General features: G+C 49.7%; 1 protein-coding gene across 3 annotated transcripts; it reads right to left on the reverse strand.

Annotated features, from left to right (window-relative positions):
• Nucleotides 1-1231: 1231 nt before the first annotated feature.
• LOC101025645 (clusterin) lies at nucleotides 1232-18721 on the reverse strand. 3 transcript variants are annotated; one of them, XM_003902585.3, is made up of 9 exons: nucleotides 18352-18721; nucleotides 14059-14184; nucleotides 12524-12672; nucleotides 9618-9788; nucleotides 8188-8599; nucleotides 7550-7654; nucleotides 3073-3302; nucleotides 1710-1885; nucleotides 1232-1490 (listed from the first exon to the last, which is right to left on the reverse strand). In XM_003902585.3, exons 1-9 carry the CDS (start codon nucleotides 18578-18580, stop codon nucleotides 1481-1483), a joined length of 1608 nt encoding a protein of 535 aa, XP_003902634.1. In that variant the 5' UTR covers nucleotides 18581-18721; the 3' UTR covers nucleotides 1232-1480. The 3 variants fall into 3 exon arrangements, with proteins under 3 accessions (XP_003902634.1, XP_031525317.1, XP_031525318.1); XM_031669457.1 differs by lacking the exon at nucleotides 18352-18721 and adding an exon at nucleotides 14724-15011 and having other exon boundaries at nucleotides 1250-1490; XM_031669458.1 differs by lacking the exon at nucleotides 18352-18721 and adding an exon at nucleotides 14357-14957 and having other exon boundaries at nucleotides 1250-1490.
• Nucleotides 18722-19287: the final 566 nt, after the last annotated feature.

Genomic DNA, 19287 nt, shown 5'->3' on the forward strand with positions numbered 1-19287 from the left:
GAACTGCTTGAACCTTGGAGTTAGAGGTTGTAGTGAGCCAAGATTGCATGCTGCACTCCAACCTGGGCAACAGAGTGAGACTCCGTCTCGAAAAAAAAAAAGCAGCAACTAAACCCCCACTGAATATAGTGACTGCCAGAGTCTAGTAACAACAATGGAAGAGAGAAAGTAACTTTTGAAACAGTGTGACATTAATGTGACATATACTTTACAATTATGATCACTTAAACAAATACTTCTGACCCCATAATCCTAATTAGCGTATATCAATAAGTGAATCACACTGACTTTACTCTGAATTTCCTCGACAGCCATACTAAAATACTTACCTTGGACATAAGCTAAGCTTTAAGTTTGTTGTTTATAACTTCAAAGAGAGACAAGGGACAGTGACTTAAGAATATTCTAAGCTATAAATTTACATGTGGACTTTGCTACACACCTGGGATGCAGACAGATGAGTTTTGTTCCATTGCAGTACGTCTGATGACCAGAATTCTATAGAGAACATTAATGAACGAAAAGCCTCAGCTTTAAGACTGAGATTGGTACCATGAGTAGTCATGGCCTCATGGCCACCTGCTGGCAGCATAGGGTGCTGCAGCCCAGCTATGGTTCAGACTAAAAGCAGAGAAACTCCTGTGGTCCAGGGAAAGATAGGAAGACCATATAAACTGGCAGTGGACAGGAAATGCCAGTCAAGAAGGTGCCCCTGGGACGCTGAGCTCTTACAACTCGCAATCAACAGCTCTTACAAATAAAACTGCTGCAGAAGTAACAGCTCTTACAAATAAAACTGGTCATTTGGACTTCTGGGCACCAAATGTTTTCACAAGGAAAACATCAATTTTGCATTATAATACCAAGTATACCTTACTGTTACTGCTTCTTCGCCTTAACTTTCAGCATATTCCTTTAGGAGATTGCCACGCCTTGGTCAGAATACATCGACAGTTTTATAATAGAACAGAAAAGCTTCAGTTTTCAGGAATATATTTTAGTCGGCTTGTTGAAACACATCTCTCTTCCTGAAAGCAAGCAATTCTTGAAGTGGATCAACCTTGTCATCATATCCCTTTTATTCTCCACCGTATGACAGTCCCTGTAGCATCTTAGCCACTGCTTTTTTGTTTTTACTTATTTTCCACTCCCGCCCCCCACCGCCCGCCCCCAGTAGCAAAATGAAGGCATGCCGGGAAGCAGCAACTCAACATAAAAAGAGGACCCTCCATGCACTCAGCTCACAAGACAGTTTTATTGAATTAGTTGCATGCAGGAGCAGTTCTGTTCTTCCCATGAGCAGCAGATTCGAGTGTTAGAGTGCAGGATCCAGAGCGGGGAGTGGCTGGGCGAAGTTGGGGGCCTGGAGGCTGGGGCCTGGTCACTTGGTGACATGCAGAGCTCTCTCTGGGGGGCTGCAGCTCATCTCGGGGGAGCTGGACTCAGATGCCCCCGTAGGTCCAAAAGCAACATTCACATCTCACTTCTCCCTGAAATAAGAAAGAGTTATCCACCAAATAAAACATCCTCCAAAGGAAAAATAAAATTCCCAGTAACTTCCTGGCTTTGTTCTTGGGCTCTGGCTCCAGGTGGAGTCATTCCCACCAGGCTACGGAGTCTGCACTTCGTCTGGTTTTTTGTTTTTGTTTTTTTGGCTCCCAGAGACTCACTGGGCCCTGCAGGCTGGCAGGAAAGGCCCGCCTGCTCACCTTTGCTTTTTGCGGTATTCCTGCAGCGCTTTCTCCGCCACAGTCTCCATAAATTTAGGGTTCTTCCTGGAGACCTCTACAGGGACCGTCACAGTGATGGGATCAGAGTCAAAGAGCTTCACGACCACCTCAGTGACACCGGAAGGAACATCTGAGTCAGAAGTGTGGGAAGCCACCTAAATTGAACAAAAGAAAAGAGCTGAAACACTGTGGTCAAAATGCGTGCATTTTGCAACAGAAGTCAGGCTTCTGATAGGAAAGTCCTCCCGCTCCTCTGAGAAAACCTAGAGCGCTGACCCCAGTGCTTCTTACGCATCTAGACATCACTACAGCTCAGTGGACAAGTGACCTGGTTCACAGACACTCATGTGTTGGGGCAAATGCCATCTGCAAATGACCAGCCCAGGGAGCACCCCAAAGAATAAAAGTGGTTTCCAAACATTTGCTCTGGGCAACCATTGACTAGAGTAGATGTCTACTCTACAGTAGGTCAGACTAGAGTAGAAAAGGAATCCAGGGGGCCTGGAGGGAAGAAAGAAAAGAAAAAGAAGGGTGCCCAGTACTAGAAATAAGTTTTTTTTATTTGATTTTTTTATTTTATATTTTATTTTGGTTTTTTCTTTTGGTTTGTTTGTTTGTTTTAAGAGACAGAGTCTCACTCTTCACCCAGGCTGGAGTGCCATGGTGTGATCACAGCTCACTGCAGCCTCCACCTCTGGGCTCAGGCAATCCTCCCACCTCAGCCTCCTGAATAGCTGGGACTACAAGTATGTGCCACCACACCTGGCTGATTTTTGTATTTTTTGTAGAGAGGGAATCTTGCTGTGTTGCCCAGACTGGTCTCAAATTCCTAGCCTCAAGTAATCCTCTTGCCTCGGCCTCCCAAAGTGCTGGGATTACAGGCATGAGCCACCATATCTGGCCGAGAGAGAAGTTTTTATCACTGGCAGAGAATGATGTACTAATTCACAAGCCATTTTACATGCCAGAGGGCAGCCATGTAGCTTTGAGGAAAGAACAGAGGCTTCTGGTTTATTCATAGGTCTGTGCACCAAAACAAAAACAACAACAACAAAATACAGGCTTGGCAGTCAGGCAGTCAGGTTCGAATACCCACCCAAGTCACCCATCAGCTATCACACCTTGGACCTTGGCCAAGCTGTGGAACCTCTCTTAATTTGCTCCTCTGTAAAACAGAGTTATATTTTCCCTGAGTGGGTGATGAGGCTTCAAGGCAACAAGGGCACCTAACGTTTTCTATTTCCTGCCGTGTGAGAAATGCTTGGTCAAAAGCACACGTGCCCCTGCTCCCGATCACAGCTCAGGCTCCCCAACCACAGCATGTGGCTGGGACACAGCTCACCGTGGTGACCCGCAGATAGTACTGGTCTTCGCCTTGCGTGAGGTTTGCCAGCCGGGACACCCAGTTAAACTGCTCGTTCAGCTGCTCCAGCAAGGAGGAGGTGTTGAGCATCTTCCACTGGTAGGACTGCAGCAGTTCGTTGTATTTCCTGGTCAACTTCTCAGCGACCTGGAGGGATTCATTGAGCTCCCGCCGCAGCTGAGCCTGGGCGGGGTTGTTGGCCGAACAGTCTGCCCAGAGATGGAAGAAATGAAAGGCAGAGGTGTGAAGGAACGGCTACAGAGGGATAGAAGCATGAATGAATGGAAGTCAGGACATGCAGCTGGGAACAAAAGCAGTGCTTCCCTAAGGGAAGGGCCACAAACTGGAATTGTCCACAATAAAATAAAGGTTTTGCCGCGGACTGTGAATCTAGATGCTGCTTCCATCATCCAGAAAGTCTTCTGGGTTTTTTGTTTTTGTTTCTGTTTTTTTGAGACAGAGTTTTGCTCTGTTGCCTAGGAGTACAGTGGCGAGATCTTGGCTCACTGCAGCCTCGACTTCCCAGGCTCAGGCTATCCTCCAACCTCAGCCTCCTGAGTAGCTGGGGCTACAGACACATGCCACCATGCCCAGTTAATTTTTGCATTTTTTGTAGAGATGGGGTTTCTCTATGTTTCCCAGGCTGGTCTCAAACTCCTGGGCTCAACCAATCTGCCGAAAGTGCTGGGATTACAGGTGTGAGCCACCATGCCCAGCCTGAGAAGCCTTGCTCTGGAAAAATACGTCAACTGACCTAAACAGTGTGCTTTATGACGTCATTGATTTATCTTTGGGTGCCAGACCCTTATCTCTTTGGTGACAAACTGTGTTGACCACACTTCCAAAAGCACTGATCTCAAGTTCTCCATGTTCTCAGATCTGGAGTGGCTCTCACTGCCCTAGTCCCTCCCAGGAATCATTTCCAAAGAGGAGGAATATTACTCACAGCTGCCATTTGTGTGGTACCACCTGTGTCCCAGACACCACAGAAAGTTCTCTCTGGATATCCTTTTTCCCTAAGAATTGGATCTGTTCTGACTTAAGGATTAGCACTCCTATTTGACCAATAATGAAACTGAGGCCCACGGAAGTAGTAATAAGTAGCTTACCTACAGCCATAGAAGAAATGATCTCTGGGCCCAGGATTGAACCAGGGTCTTCAGCTCCAAAGCCTGGGCTCTTCCTACCCTGGGTCTGTGGTTCTGGACAATCCTCCAAGCTTGTCTTTTTTTTTTTTTTTTTTTTTTTTTTTTGAGACAGAGTTTCGCTCTTGTTGCCCAGGCTGGAGTGCAATGGCATGACCTGGCTCACTGCAATCTCCGCCTCCCGGGTTCAAGCAATTCTCCTGCCTCAGCCTCCAGAGTAGCTGGGATTACAGGTGCCTGCCACCACCCCCGGGTGATTTTTTTGTATTTTTAGGAGAGACGAGGTTTCACCATGTTGGCTAGGCTGTTCTCAAACTCCTGACCTCAGGGGACCCGCCCACCTCGGCCTCTCAAAGTGCTGGGATTACAGGCGTGAGCCAATGCACCCAGTCCAAGTTTGTCTTTTGAGCATGTCTGCAGAGGTGGCAGTTCTGGTGCCAAGAGTTTATGCAGCTGACACACTGGCACCTGGTGGCCAGGGGTCCTTACCCGCCCACCTGCCCGCCCATGGCTGGTCACTGAGTTCATCAAGAGGGCAGGGAAAAGAGAATTCATTCCTCTTGGCCCTGAGCTGCAGGTTGTCAGATTCATTAAGAGCTGGAAACTGCCCACTAGCTCTTAAAACTACTATTTTTCTCCCCCTAAGTTATTTCAAAAATATCCAGAGGCAGATACATCAGATGTGAGTTAGGGGAAGGGAGATTGTGCCTATGCTTTAGGATGATGACTGCAATTATTTATAGTAAAATAAAATATTAGGTGGGGAAAGAAACAATTACTAACAAGATGCCAGGTTGAAAATAAATATGTAATAAATAATCTTCACTATTTTACCAAAAAATAATTTAAAAATAAAATATCAGCCAGGCGTGGTGGCTCACACCTGTAATCCCAGCACTTTGGGAGGCTGAGGCAGGCTGATCACTTGAGGTCACGAGTTTGAGACCAGCCTGGCCAATATGGTGAAACCCTGTCTCTATTAAAAATAGAAAAATTAGCCAGGCATGGTGGCGCACACCTGTAATCCCAGCTACACAGGAGGCTGGGGCAGGAGAATCGCTTGAACCCAGGAAGCAGAGGTTGCAGTGAGTGAAGACTGCGCTGCCGCATTCCAGCCTGGGTGATAGAGTGAGACTCTGTCTTAAAAAAAAAAAAAATAAAATAAAATAAAATAAGAAAAATCCTTGAGAGCCGAGGATTAGTCTAGAATAGAGGTTCTCTACTGGGGTGACGCTGTCGCCCAGGGAGATTTAGCAAGTTCTGAAGTTAGTTGTCACAACGAAGGGAAGGGAGCTTTTGCCCTCTAGTGGGTAGAGGCCAGGAGTGCTGCCAAACACCCGTGACTGCTCAGGACAGCCCCCCACGACAAAGAATGACCTGGCCCAAAATATCGGCACTGCTCACACCTGTAATCCCAGCACTCTGGGAGGCCGAGGTAGGAGGATCACTTGAGCCCAGGAGTTGGAGACCAGCTTGGGCAACATAGTAAGACCCCATCTCTACTAAAACTAAAAAAATTAGCCAAGCATGGTGGCGCACCCGTGTAGTCTGTTACTCAGGAGGCTGAGGCAGGTGGATCAGGCTGCAGCCACTGGGTGATAGAGAGAGACCCTGTCTCAAAAAAAAAAAAAAAAAAAAAAATCAATAGCACTGAAATTGAGAAATCCTGATCTAGAGGTCCCAGGCAGTACATGCTTATATGGTTGCAAGCACCTTAAATAACAGTAGGCAGTCCTCTTCAGTGTGGACTATTTAGCTCAGCTTACAGAATTACTCTTACCAATAATCCTCTAAGAATCTATCTCAGGCCAGGCACGGTGGCTCACACCTGTAATCCCAGAACTTTGGGAGGCTGAGGCGGGCAGATTACTTGAGGTCAGGAATTCAAGACCAGCCTGGCCAACATAGTGAAACCCTGTCTCTACTAAAAATACAAAAATTAGCTAAGTGTGGTGGTGCACACCTGCACTCCCAGCTACTGGGGAGGCTGAGGCAGGAGAATCACTTGAACCCAGGAGGCAGAGGTTGCAGTGAGCCAAGATAGAACCACTGTACTCCAGCTATAATCAATGACTGGTAAGACTGGCGCCAGCTGCACTCTCAGCTGTAATCAATGACGATTAAGATTGGCGCCAGACCTGAGCCCAGCCTGCAACAACAGAGTAAAAATCAGCATAAGAGGTCCAACCTGGGCCCAGGCATCTGGACATCTTTTCTTCAGGCCCTAACGTGACTAGCTTTCTTGTGGTGAGGTACCATGTAATTGATGCCACTCTATGATATTTTTATAGAAAAAGCCCCAAGGCCTGGTTGTGCACTCATCTGCAGCGACTTACACTTCAGCCTCTTAAAGCACAACTGTTTATTTTGCAGTGGCTTCTAAAATTACAGGAGTGAGGCTAGGAATGTTTAACTAGACCCTGGCGGCCTGCCATGGGAAACTCAAACTAAGCATTAAGTAAGAGCAAAGCCACCAGATCGATAAGCTGTTTACAAGGGGAAACAATTAACTCTTTCTGAGTATGAACTGCTGTGTACCAGGAACTAGTCCGAACACTGTCACAGCTGTTATCTCTAAGTGGAAAGAAGTTAACCCATAAAGAGAGCTGATGAAACGGAGGGAGACAGTTGAAGGGAAATATTCCCTTTGCCTAGGGGACCAACCAGCCAACCAAAGGGACTGTTGCTTGGATTCCCAGGTACCAAGATCTGTGACTTCTGTGGCCAGAGGCTGCGAGGGGCCCTGGGAGAGAACACAGCGCCCTAGGATTGAAGCCCAGCTCACCCATGTCGGGGTCAATCTTGGATAAGTTATTAACCTTTTTACGGCTCAGTTTCCTCAGAGGGTCATTCTGAGGAAATGTGTGTCGAGTGTTTAGAACAGTGCCTGGCCTCTGGTCAGTTTTGTTAAACAAAATACATACTGTCTGCAATTTCATAATCTGCAGAGGAAAATGAAGATGCCTACAATGCTTGGCACTTGGGAACAGAATCACTGGGGAGTCCCAGGGCGATGACTTTTTTCGACAAGCTTTTTTCAACACGGGCCCGATGGGGTGGAGGGCACTTTTACATCTCTATCGACGTCTCACCGACTTCAGGGACAGCCTCGCATCATCCTCTCATTCTAAGATGAGGAACCCAAGCTGCGTGAAGCTCAGGACCTGCCCCAGGTCACAGCTCAAAGGCGGCAGAGCTGGAATCCAAACGCTTATCTGTCTGACACCATAAAGGCAGTACCAGTGAGGCCCCAGTGACCCCAGGACAAAAGGTATAGGAAGGGGCAGCTTGTGCTCTGGACCCCGACTCACCCACAGACAAGATCTCCCGGCACTTGTCACACTGGTCCTTCATCCGCAGGCAGCCCGTGGAGTTGTGGCGGATCTCCCGGCACACAGTCCGGTCATCGTCGCCTTCTGGGGACACAAGGGAAAAAGAGTCAGTCATCCAGCCATGCAGAGATGGAATCCACTGATTCCCGTTGTTATTTTTATTTATTTTTTTTATTTTAGAGACAGGGTCTCACTCTGTTGCCCAGGCTGGAGTGCAATGGTGCAATTATACATAGATCACTGCAGCCTCCAACTTCTAGGCTCAGGTGACTCTCTTGCCCCAGCCTCCCAAGTAGCTGGGACTACAGGTGTGCACCACCACACCCGGTTAATTTTTTTAAGTTTTTATTTTTGTAGAGACAGGATCTCACTGTCTTGGCCAGGCTGGTCTCAAATTCCTGGCCTCAAATGATCCTCCCGCCTTGGCCTCCCAAAGTGCTGGCATCACAGACATGAGCCACCACGCCCAGCTCAGTTTTTCTCCTCTTTAAATAAGGATAATATCACCCTTGTGATATTGCTGGGGAAAAATCGAGATGACACCCACTGAGCCCTCGGCATGGTTCTCAGCATCTAATGGGTTGCTCAAAAGGCCGTGAGCTTCCACCCCTTCTCACCTCGTATGAATTCCGTGGACGGGTGCTGGAAGGCCGGGCTGTGGAAGTGGATGTCCATGGCCTGCTGAGCCTCATGTATCATCTCAAGGAAGGGCTGGAACATGGCGTGGAAGTTCAGGGGCTCATAGGGAGAAAAGGGCATCAAGCTGCGAACGATGCGGGACTTGGGAAAGAAGAAGTGAGGCCTCCGGTGGGGCAGGCTGAAGGGCAGGAAGCGGTAGGAGTCCTGGGGCTCCCGGGCGAAGAACCTGTCCTGGAAGAGCTCGTCCATGATGCTGGATGCGCGGCTGAAGCGGTCCTGCATGACATCCATCATGTGTGTCTGCTGCCGGTCGTTCTCCAGCAGGGAGTCGATGCGGTCGCCGTTTATCCAGAAGTAGAAGGGTGAGCTCTGGTTCAGGAACTCCTCAAGCTGGGACAGCCAGCACGGGCACAATTAGGAGAAGCTCACCAAGGCCATGGCCTTCTGGCCTCCCACTCCCCGGGGAGCCAGGCCAGGCCCTGCCCATGGCTGTAACAGTCACACAGCAAGTGACCAACAGCCCAGCGGGACCAGCCCCCAGCACCCCAACTGTCAGGTCCATGCCCTTTCCTTTTACCTCCCTCCATGGGGGACAGTTTTGAGACACCTGGGAGGCCATAAGAGTCACAAGGCCCAACATTTCAGGTTCATCCATGGTCATCTTTGGCCACCAATGATATCCACCCCCTGCTCAGCTAAGGGCCAACTGATGTGACTTCAGGGACTGGAGCAATTCACTGAGTCCCAATCAAAAAAGCCCTGCAGCAGAGGACAGGAGCAATACTAATACACTAAAAAAATCTTACATTGGCTGGGCACAGTGGCACACATCTGTAATCCCAACAATTTGGGAGGCTGAGGTAGGAGGATTACTTGAGCTTAGGAGTTTGAGACCAGCCGGGGCAACTTGGCCAAACCCCATGTTTACAAAAAAAATATAAAACTTAGCTGGGTATGGTGGTGTGTGCCTCTGGTCCCAGCTACTTAGGAGGCTGAGGTGGGAGGATCACCTGAACCCAGGAGGTCAAAGCTGCAGTGAAACATGATCACACCACTGCACCCCAGCCTGGGTGACAGAGTGAGACCCTGTCTCAAAAAAAAAAAAAAAATTCTTAAATCCTTCCACATAAGTGGACACAGGGCTCTGCCATCCCCCAAAGCGGTTATGTCATCCAGCTAAGCACTGCTGCGTGAGTTTTCTAAGAGAAGGTAGATACCTGGCCTACATCCTTTTGATGACTCCACTCTCACTACTCATGCCAGACATCACCAATGGAGCATGGCACTCTGGGCCCCAATGCAGCCAGCCAATACTAATCAATTGCATCTGGCATGTGGAATGAAGCATATTTCACTAGGCTCCCGTCCTTTCCCACTCAGCCTTGGCCACTGATGTGTCCCTTTTCACCTGGCGGCCAACCAGGCCCGAGCCACTTCTGCAGACGCGTGCGTAGAACTTCATGCAGGTCTGTTTCAGGCAGGGCTTACACTCTTCCCAGAGGGCCATCATGGTCTCATTGCACACTCCTGGGAACTCCTTCAGCTTTGTCTCTGATTCCCTGGTCTCACTTAGGGCATCCTAGAGGAAGACACGAGGCTGGCTGAGCCACACAGAGACCACAGGCTCACACACTCAAGGAGGTGCTGGGTGCCAGGCCCTCTGCCCAGGGCAGGCCTTCCCACAGGATGGGCACCCAGCATGCAAGTGTGCACCCCTGCTCCAGTTCAGGCTTCCCTTCATTCACCCACCTGGAATCCCCTTCCCACCCGGCTTGAAGAATCCACTCATCCTTTAAGATCCGACTGTTCCCTAACTCCTAGAAGCTTCCCAGCTCCTGGAACCCATGTGGACAGCACCTCTCTCTGATTTAGTGCGCTGATCATCTACTCAGTGACTACCCTCTCACTGAAGCCTCATTTTCTATTCTCTGCTTCTGGTATTTAAATTTCATCTTCCAAAGCAGGAGACTCCCTGAATCTTATCTTTCTATTGCAACCATGCCCCCTGGCATGCAAAGGGAATGGCAGGCTTTCAACACCAAAGCCACACCAGCTGTCAAAATTTTCTAATGGGTCCTTGCCACTTGATCCAATAATTCTCTAAGAATCTATCTCAGGCCAGGTGCAGCGGCTCACACCTGTAATCCCAGCACTTTGGGAGGCCAAGGCGGGCATATTACTTGAGGTCAGAAGTTCGAGACCAGCCTGGCCAACATGGTGAAACCCCGTCTCTACTAAAAATACAAAAATTAGCTGGTGTGGTGGTGCACACCTGCACTCCCAGCTACTTGGGATGCTGAGGCAGGAGAATCGCTTGAACCCGCAAGGCGGAGGTTGCAGTGAACCGAGATCAAACCACTATACTCCAGCCTGGGTGACAGAGCGAGACTCTGTCTCAAAAAACAAAACAAAACAAAACAAAGACTCTATCTCAAAGGAATCCCCTGACAAAGAAAAAGATGCTTAAAAATATTTGGTACAGTATTATCTTATGGAAAAAAAATAAAATCATAATCAACCCAGATGCTTAAAAGAGACAGGTTAAACAAACTGTGGTTCCTACAAAGAGTAAATGGTACATCATTACAAAGGATGTTTATAGTCCATTTTGAATATTATCATATGTACTGTTTATGTGAAAAATTCATAATTTTGTGCATAGCCACTGTCAAAAAAGCACAGAGGAAAAGAATAGGAAGAAATAGATCAAATGTTGACAGTGACTTGTCCTTGGGCAAAAGGATTATGGAAAAACTTTTCCTCTTCTATTTTTCTATATTAAAATCTCTATAAATGAGTGTGTTAGTCTTCAAAAAAATTAGTCTATCCACACCCCAGAGTTACGTGAGGTCTTTGTCCTGCTCCATCATCCCCTGTCCTCTGCTGGGCGAAGACAGCCCACCTCCCACTGAGCCAAGACACAAGTGCCACCCATGCTGCCTACTTCCTTTCCTTCTGGCTCACCTACTCCTCAACTAAGAAGTAGCTCTTAGTTGTAGCTCTTTGAGATACGCTCTTTTCTCCAAATGTGATGTGCTTTATTATAAAACCAGAATTGTTGAATGTCAAACTCCAGTGATAACCACAAAAGTGTGGGCATGAGACATGCTCCTTCCCCAGGAGCTATTTGAGGATTCTCATAGAATGGTGAGAAATGGCCTGTTAATCCCAGCACTGTGGGAGGCCAAGGCAGGCAGACCAAGAGGCCAAGGTTAAGAGTTCGAGACCAGCCTGGCCAATATAGTGAAACCCCACCTCTACTAAAAATACAAAAAATTAGCCGGATGTGGTGGCGCGTGCCTGTAATCCCAGCTACTCAGGAGGCTGAGGCGGGGAATCACTTGAACCCTGGAGGTGGAGGTTGCAGTGAGCTGAGATTGTGCCATTGCACTCCAGCCTGGGCAACAGAGCAAGACTCCATCTCAAAAAAAAAAAAAAAAAAAAAAAAATGGTGAGAACTGATACTGAGGCCAAGAAAGGGCATGAAGCTTGAAAAAAAGGTAGAGCTGCATCCAGGCCAGGATTCCCTGAAGTGGCTCCCATGGAGCTGTGCTCAAAGCAGCCAGGAAAAAAAAAAAAAAAATGAATTCCCTGGTCAATTTGGAAAACTCTGGGTTTCATGGAGTTACACAGGTTTCTTTACTGCACAACTTCTCAGAGCCTTTGAAATGCTTTTAACATGCATGATGGATCATGAAGCTGGCAGGTAGCTACATCTTAGCATCTGAAGTAGGGCGACCGTGAGAGGAGGTTTGTAGGATACTCTTAAGGAGACTTGATTTCTTAAATAAGTTGTTCATTGAATTATAGTGTTTTAGTTTTGTCGAATCATTAAGCACAGGCTAGACCTGCTATATCCACTACTGGGCTTAAGATGTTTCTTTATGAAGTAGTCCAGAACTCTAGGAAGACGTGGGGTGCAGTGTGCCTGCCTTAACCCTAACCGTATCAACCCAACTAGATAAGCTTCCTGAAGGTTGGACACCACCCCCATCTGGGCCCCCGCCGCCACCCCATCCAGAGCCTGCTTGGAACTACTACGTGGTCAGGGTTTAGAAGCATCTATTGAAATGAATCTGGGCATTAGGCCCTGGGCCAGGCTTATAACAAAACCTGATCCAAGATCTCACTCCCTGATGCTTTCAAAAGCGAATGAACCTTTCCTACTTCTTAACTACAGCCCCAGCATCAGCTGACACAGCCTGGGAGGACTGCGGGTCACCATGGCAACCCAGCAAGGCACCGTGCAGTGACCCCCTCCCTCCCCTCCAGTGGGATGGTCGAGGCAGGGTGGCGTTCGTGGCTTCTCCTGACCTCTTTCTTCTTCTTGGCTTCCTCTAGGTTGCTGAGCAGTGTCTTGCGCTCTTCGTTTGTCTTCTCTATGAGAGTCTTTATCTCTTTCACCCCGTTGACAGCATTTTGAATTTCCTTATTGACGTACTTACTTCCCTGATCAGACATTTCTGCAAGAGAAGTGCAAGAGGTAGCATGAGGCGAGAGGAAGACGTGGCCTCGGGATGTAACCCTGGAATGAGCTGGAATGGCCAGAAAGGCCCGTTCAGTTCAGGGGCTGTCAAGGCTGGGACCCCCACCCCTGCCGGCAGGCAGCAGCATGGCCCCAGCCTTTCCCTGGCACAGGCTCCCATCACAGGCTCCTTGCTGACTACACCCTACTGCTCAGAAATGCAGACCATGGGAGCTGGCACACCCAGAGCTATGCCCAACCACTGCCATGTGCCCCTGGAGAACGAGCCGGGTGCAGAAGAAACTTGTCAAGGGAAAAAAAAAAAAAAACCCAGAAGTGTCAGCTCTGAAGCATCAAAATACAAAATTTGTCATTTTGGACACAAATCTTTCTAGAGTTCAGTTTAACCAGACATGTGTATTTCTTTGTTCCAATGCAGTGCCAGGTGACAGGAATAAGATGAGTAAATAAGGCGTAGCACTGATAACAAATGCAGTGAAACACTGTGTCACGTAAGTGCTACTTCACTGGTGTTTATCCCATGCCAAGCACTGCGCCAAACACTTCATGTGCAGTTTACATAATGCTCCAGCCCCTTACCATGCCCACTTCGCAGAGGGAGACATGGGAAGTGTGATATGATAGGTAGGGTCAAAGTGTCAATCAGGTAGGGGGAGTACGTTGTGGAGGTCTAACATACAGGTGGTGCTTATAGTTAATAACACCATATTATAACTGGAAATTTGCTAAGAGAGTAAGTCTTTCCACCATCCCACCATACAAAGTGGTCATCATTTCAATGTATGTGCATTTCAAAACATCATGTCATATACCTTAAATACACACAATTTTTATTTGTTAATTGTATCTCAATAAAACGGGGGGTGGGGGAAGTGTCATGAGATCAAGATAGTGGCCCAAAGTCACCCAGCTGAGAAGAGGTGAAACAGACTCACAGCCATGTCTGATCTGGGTTTTTAGCAATGATCCTGCAGAAGCAGTCAGCTCACAGGAGGGACAAGCTCTGGGCACTCCAAAGGGGAGAGGGATAAGAGCTCCAGTGGTCCAGACACAGCTTCGTGGAGGAGGCCTGGGAGCTGGGCCAAGGGGCCTGGGAAGGGAACAGCTGAATGAAATGCAGCAGCTGAAAGTGCTTGGGAAATGCCTGCAAATGCCGGCAGTCTAATGCACGCAGAGCCTGAACCAGGGGCCTGGGAGCAGAGGCTCAGAGGGGGCCCAGACACAGGCACCCAGACCCAGTGCAAAAGATAAAAACAGTCTGTAACACTGGGGCCTGATAGAGAGGCACTGAGCGGAGTTGGCTATCCTGCCCTCTGACCTCATCACCCTGTGGCCAGAGGCACATCACGCTTGGTGTACTCACCCTGGAGCTCATTGTCCGAGACCGTCTGGTCCCCCAGGACCTGCCCACTCTCCCAGGTCAGCAGTAGCCCCACAAACAGCAGCAGAGTCTTCATCATGCCTCCAATTCTGGAGTCCTCGCACGCCTCTGTTTGCAGAGAACAGGAGACCATCATGGGAACAGCTTAGACAGCCTGCTGGCGTCCCGCCCACCTGCCGCCTGCAGCAGCTCCCCAGGGCCTCACTGCCCTCGGCTGTCCCCACAGCAGGCACTGCTGCACTTTTATTCCTGAGGAAATGGGGGAAAGAACCAGACTTGCCATGGACACCTCAAATGAAAGCGAAGGCAGGAGGTGCAGAGAGGGAGGGACTGCAGGACAGCAACGTTGAGTGGCCAAAACAAGAACCCTGGCATTGGAGGAGCCAGGCTCTTGTCCAAGCCACATCCTCCCCCGCAATCAGCGAGGCACACAGGCTTTCTGCATCCTGGCCTCTTTGTCCAGAGTGGTATCGATCATGTCAGACACTGAAAATACCCGCCTTAGGTCACGCATCCGTCCCTCCCCATGCCACCTCCACAGAGGGACTGCATCCCACAGACCAGCCTCGTCCTCTGCAGTGTGCATCTAAATCTTCACCCCAGCAGACACTCCCCATCCACCACAGCGCTGCAGCCCTCAGCACCACCTGAACTTGATTTTCAAGAGCCGGGGGCAGCAGCAGCCATTCCTTCACACCGAATCCATCTGCATCCCCAGTGGGAGGCTTGGACCTGGCTGCCTGTGCTTTCAGGGGTGGAAGTAGTGGAAGCCAGGAAGGACAATTCCCTTCAGAGAGTAGAGCGGGTTCGCAGTGGCCCGAGGAGCAAGCTTCCCAGAGAAAAGTCCCTTTGGAAGGATGAGTCCTTTTGCTCTGCCAGGCCCTCCACACGGCCCATCCCCTCTAAGCCCACAGCAAGCTGCCCTGCCAGTGTTCCTGCCACCACTGGGCTGGCTGCCCTGAGCCAGGGGGCACAGGCCACAGCCCCGGTCTTACACAATGGACCCTTTCCCAGAAGCTGAGGCTGTTGCATAAAACAGAAACCCCTCCCCCTGCACCCCACCCCTACCATCCCCCCTCCTAAGAACTGCTTATCTGAGCTCACCCATTTCCCATAACAAAACCAACAGGAAGGTGGGGTTCCCCTTCCTGAAATGGTTCACATCCAAAGCCCGCTCAACCCAGCAGGCCCATCTGGACACTCAGTAGCACATTAACAAGGAGTGCCTCTCACGAGAAGTAATCAGGCACACAGAGCCAGGGAGCAGCGTGGGAGAAGAGATGGGGTCAGCGCCTTCCCCACAGACGGGGTGGGTGGTGGAGACCGGGCTCACCAGGAAGGCTGTGGTCTCACGGGCTCTGCCCCAGCTGCCCACTGAGCCCTGAAATGCCTCCAGCAGGAACAGAGCCTTTGTCATGCCAGAGAGACAAAGCCAGCCAGAAACACCTCGGCCAGGGGCCCCTGAAAGCAACAACTTCTGGAAAAACCCATTCAGAACTAGGTTCTGACCAGAAGACAGGGTGTTGGGTCCTGAAGAATGGGGCAGCCAAAGGCAAGATACAGGAAAGGAATTCCAGACTCAGCAGCGGGCATAGAGAGCCTGGGGTCCCTGGTGAGCCATCCAGCTCAGAGCTGGGAAGGGGGTCGTTCTCTCACCCAACCCCTCCACCTTAGCAGTGAGGCTGAAGCCCAGAGAGGGCATGGGACTCCCTAGGGCCCACAGCATGCTCATGGGACTCCATAGGGCCCACAGCATGCTCATGGTAACCCCAGGATGAGAGCCCAGCCCTCCCGACCCCTAGTCCAGTGTTCTTTCCTTGATTCCAAGTCACTTAAATATCTGAGCCTCAGTTTCTTCATCTGTAAAATGGATCTAGTCCACACCTCAGAGAGGAGAATGTGTTCTGTAAACAAGAGGGTCTTATGTAATCATAGTAAATTCTGACTACTTCAATATTAGACTGAGGTCTGAGGCTGGGCATTGGCAGTGTCTAATCAACATGTCTGGAGAGGGGCAGGAAAACCGAGACAAGCACACAGAGGCCACCTGTGGTCCCCCGGACTGTGTGGCTCTGCTTTGGTGAAATGATTGACCACTTTTTAAAGTACTTATGAATCACTGCAGGGCTGGTTATAATGTTGGTTCTGAGTCAGAATCGGCTTTTTCAGCCAGTCTGCAGGTGATGTGGATGCTGCTGATCCGAGGAATGTTCTAGAACCATGACTACAGAGCCGACCTCCTTTCCTTTGCTCAGACTCACCTCCCCCCTCATCTCCTCTGCCTCCTGGGAGCCTGGCTGCCAGCTGCTCTGGGTGGAAGAGCCATGTCAAGGCCAAGGCCCTCGAGTCCCCAGCACTCCCACACAGCCTTATTCCCCCTAAGAAGGCTTAAACCACCTGGCCTTGCTCCTTCTACCAGAAAAGGCCAGTTCTGTGGACAAAGGGGCTGTGCAGGTGAAGAGGAGGAGGAGATGGGGTGGGGAGCAGGCTGACTTTGAGAGCAACTCTGCTCCAGGCACACCCTCCTGGGAGCTTTGAACTGAGCAACTTCCCAAAACATTTCCAAGCAGGGCAGGGCTGGAGGCTTAAGAAAATCAATGACCTGGTGGGGCGCAGTGATTCACGCCTGTCATCCCAGCACTTTGGGAGGCCAAGGCAGGCAGATTACTTTAGGAGTTCGAGACCAGCCTGGCTAAGGTGGTGAAACCCTGTCTCTACTAAAAATACAAAAATAAGCCAGATGTAGCAGCTTGTGTTTGTAGTCCCAGCTACTCAGAGGCTGAGACACGAGAATTGCTTGAACCTGGATGGCAGAGGTTGCAGTGAGCCGAGATCGCGCTACTGCACTCCAGCCTGGGCAACAGAGTGTGATTTGATCTCAGAAATAATAATAATAATAATAAATGAAAGAAATGAAGAAAGAAGAAAGAGAAAGAAAGAAAAAGAAAGAGAAAGAAAGAAAAAAGAAAGAAAGAAAAAGAGAAAGAAAGAAAAAGAGAAAGAAAGATAGAAAGAAAGAAAATCAATGACCATGAACAGGGAGCTGTGGGGAGGACGGGAAGACAGCGAAGAGGGCAACAGCTGGTGAGGGTTTTAATCCCAAAGCCCCGGCTCCTATCTGCCTCTTCAAATGGAGAAAACTAAATCAAAAGGAAAATAAGAAAGATAGTCATCTGTAATTCATACCATCCAGAGGCAAATGTTAGCACCGTGGTATATTTCCTTCTGTCTTCCATGCAGTTTATACAATCAGATCCTTCACATTCACCATCTTCAAATATTCTTTAAGAACATACTTTTGTGGCTATGTAATACTCCACTTTCTCACGGACCCAAGTTTATTTTACCATTCTCACAAGATTGGCCGTTTCAGTTGTGCCCAATGCCCCACTATTATTATAACTTACATTCTCATGGGCATCTTTTTTTTTTTTTTTTTTTTTGTATCTGTACTTACCTTTAAATTCCTAACCTCTCCCTTTAAAAAATAAAAATAAAAATCAGCTTCTTTTTCTTTCTTTTTTTTTTTTTTAACTAGGTCCAGAAATTCTGGAAGGTCAGGAGGCTTTGGCTGTAATCCCAATTCTGATACTTATTTGCTGTTTAGTGTTGGCACCAGTCCTAAACCTCTCCAGGTCTCAGATTATCATCTGTAAAATGAAACCGTGGAATCAGAGGTCTGAGGCCTGGTGGAGCTTGTGTGACTTTTCTCTGATGCACCTCAGATGCATTAGGAGGCAGAAAAAGTAGGATTTCGGTGGTTGCAGCATATACTTAAATCCGCAGGCTCATACTTACAGGCACAGTGTCCAGAGAGCTAGAGAATTTAGAAGAAAACTGGATGACTCATGCATGCAAGCCGAGAGCCACAACTGAGAGATCCGCATCTTCGCAGGGGACATGCTGCAGGAAGGAGCTCCGTGCAGACCAGCTCCGTCACCTGCTAGCCTGGGTCTCCCGCAACGCGGCAGGTCTCCAAGTCTCAGTTTCCCCATCTTTGCGAAAGGATGATCATTATATCCGCTCTATTTATCCCCCACAGAATTGTGGTTGGAGCTCGTGCGCTCAGGCAGCGGTTGCGCCGGGGCCCCTGGTTCAGCTGCCTGGTAATGGGGCTCCGGCCACCTCCCCTCCCTGGCTTCCTGGGCTCCGTCAAAAGCGCAAGGGTTGTGACTGCGAGCTCTGTCATCCCTCTCTGCCTGGCTACCAAACCCTGCCCGCCCATCCGTCCCGGTGTAGCTCTGCGCAAGGGTAGGGAAGATGGGGACATCTCACCGGTCAGCGGCACCCGGTGCCCGCGCGCTCCTCCTGGCGACGCCGCGTGGTGAGCACTGGGAGGCGCCGTATTTATAGCGGTCGGCTGGCACACACCCCCTTTGGGGCTGGCTGCAAACCTGCATGACTCACGCCCAAAGAATGCCGCGGAACGCAAGGGGAGCTTTCTGGAAGCCGGGAGGCGGGGGCCGGTGCAGCACCGGGCTAGGGGCGCCGGGGGGCGCATCATCACCGCGAATGGCTGTGCTGGCTCCAGGGGAGACCCTGAGGTGCGGCCGCTTGGTGCTCCCGGGAGGGAAGAGCCTGAACTCGCTTGCCCAGCTGGGCGCCCCTCTCACGCGGTTAGCCCGGCCCTCTGTCCCAGTCCAAAACACAGTGTCACAGTTCCCTGGCCCCGTTGAACTTAACCTTCACATTACACACGCGCCACTTCTCTTGGCCCATTTAAATAGTAAAGAGTCAGACATAATGAGGGTGGGATGGAGAGGGGCCTTGTGCTGGAGAAGAGGGCACAGAAAGTATTGAAACGCCTTCTCCTGGAAACACCACACTGATGGGGTCCCTGGACTGAGCCGCCAGGCCTGGAGGGAACAGAATTGTGTTTAGGAGTGATCAGAGCAGATAGTGGAGAGCCTGAAGGCCTCTCTGGGCTCCTTGATCCACGGAGCTTGAGCAATCATTGTCCCCCATCCTCTTGGAACCCAGCCAAGCAGGGTGGGCTTCATGGGTGTGGGACCCTCGCAGATCCACGTTTGGTTTAAGGGGCTACTGTGACAGTCTTGAAATTCTTCATAGTTTTTGAACCAGTGGCCCTGAATTTTTATTTTGCACTGAGCCTTCCCAATTAAGAAATCAGATCTGTGTCCAGAGGGGTTTGCTGGTCTCCAGCTGCTGAAGTTCCTTCTGCTGAGAGCAGGGAGAATCCTGTGGCAGCCA

The sequence above is a fragment of the Papio anubis genome, chromosome 8 (assembly GCF_008728515.1).
Source record: "Papio anubis isolate 15944 chromosome 8, Panubis1.0, whole genome shotgun sequence".
Lineage (NCBI taxonomy): Eukaryota > Metazoa > Chordata > Mammalia > Primates > Cercopithecidae > Papio > Papio anubis.

Bases quoted from the DNA above. Each gene is read 5' to 3' on its own strand.
- LOC101025645 (XM_003902585.3), bottom strand. From the start codon at position 18,580: ATGATGCGCCCCCCGGCGCCCCTAGCCCGGTGCTGCACCGGCCCCCGC. The intron at 14,185-18,351 runs GTGAGATGTCCC...CTCTGCAAACAG, and splicing joins GCACCGGGTGCCGCTGACCG to AGGCGTGCGAGGACTCCAGA. The intron at 3,303-7,549 runs GTGAGTCGGGGT...ATCTCTGGGCAG, and splicing joins CCGGGAGATCTTGTCTGTGG to ACTGTTCGGCCAACAACCCC.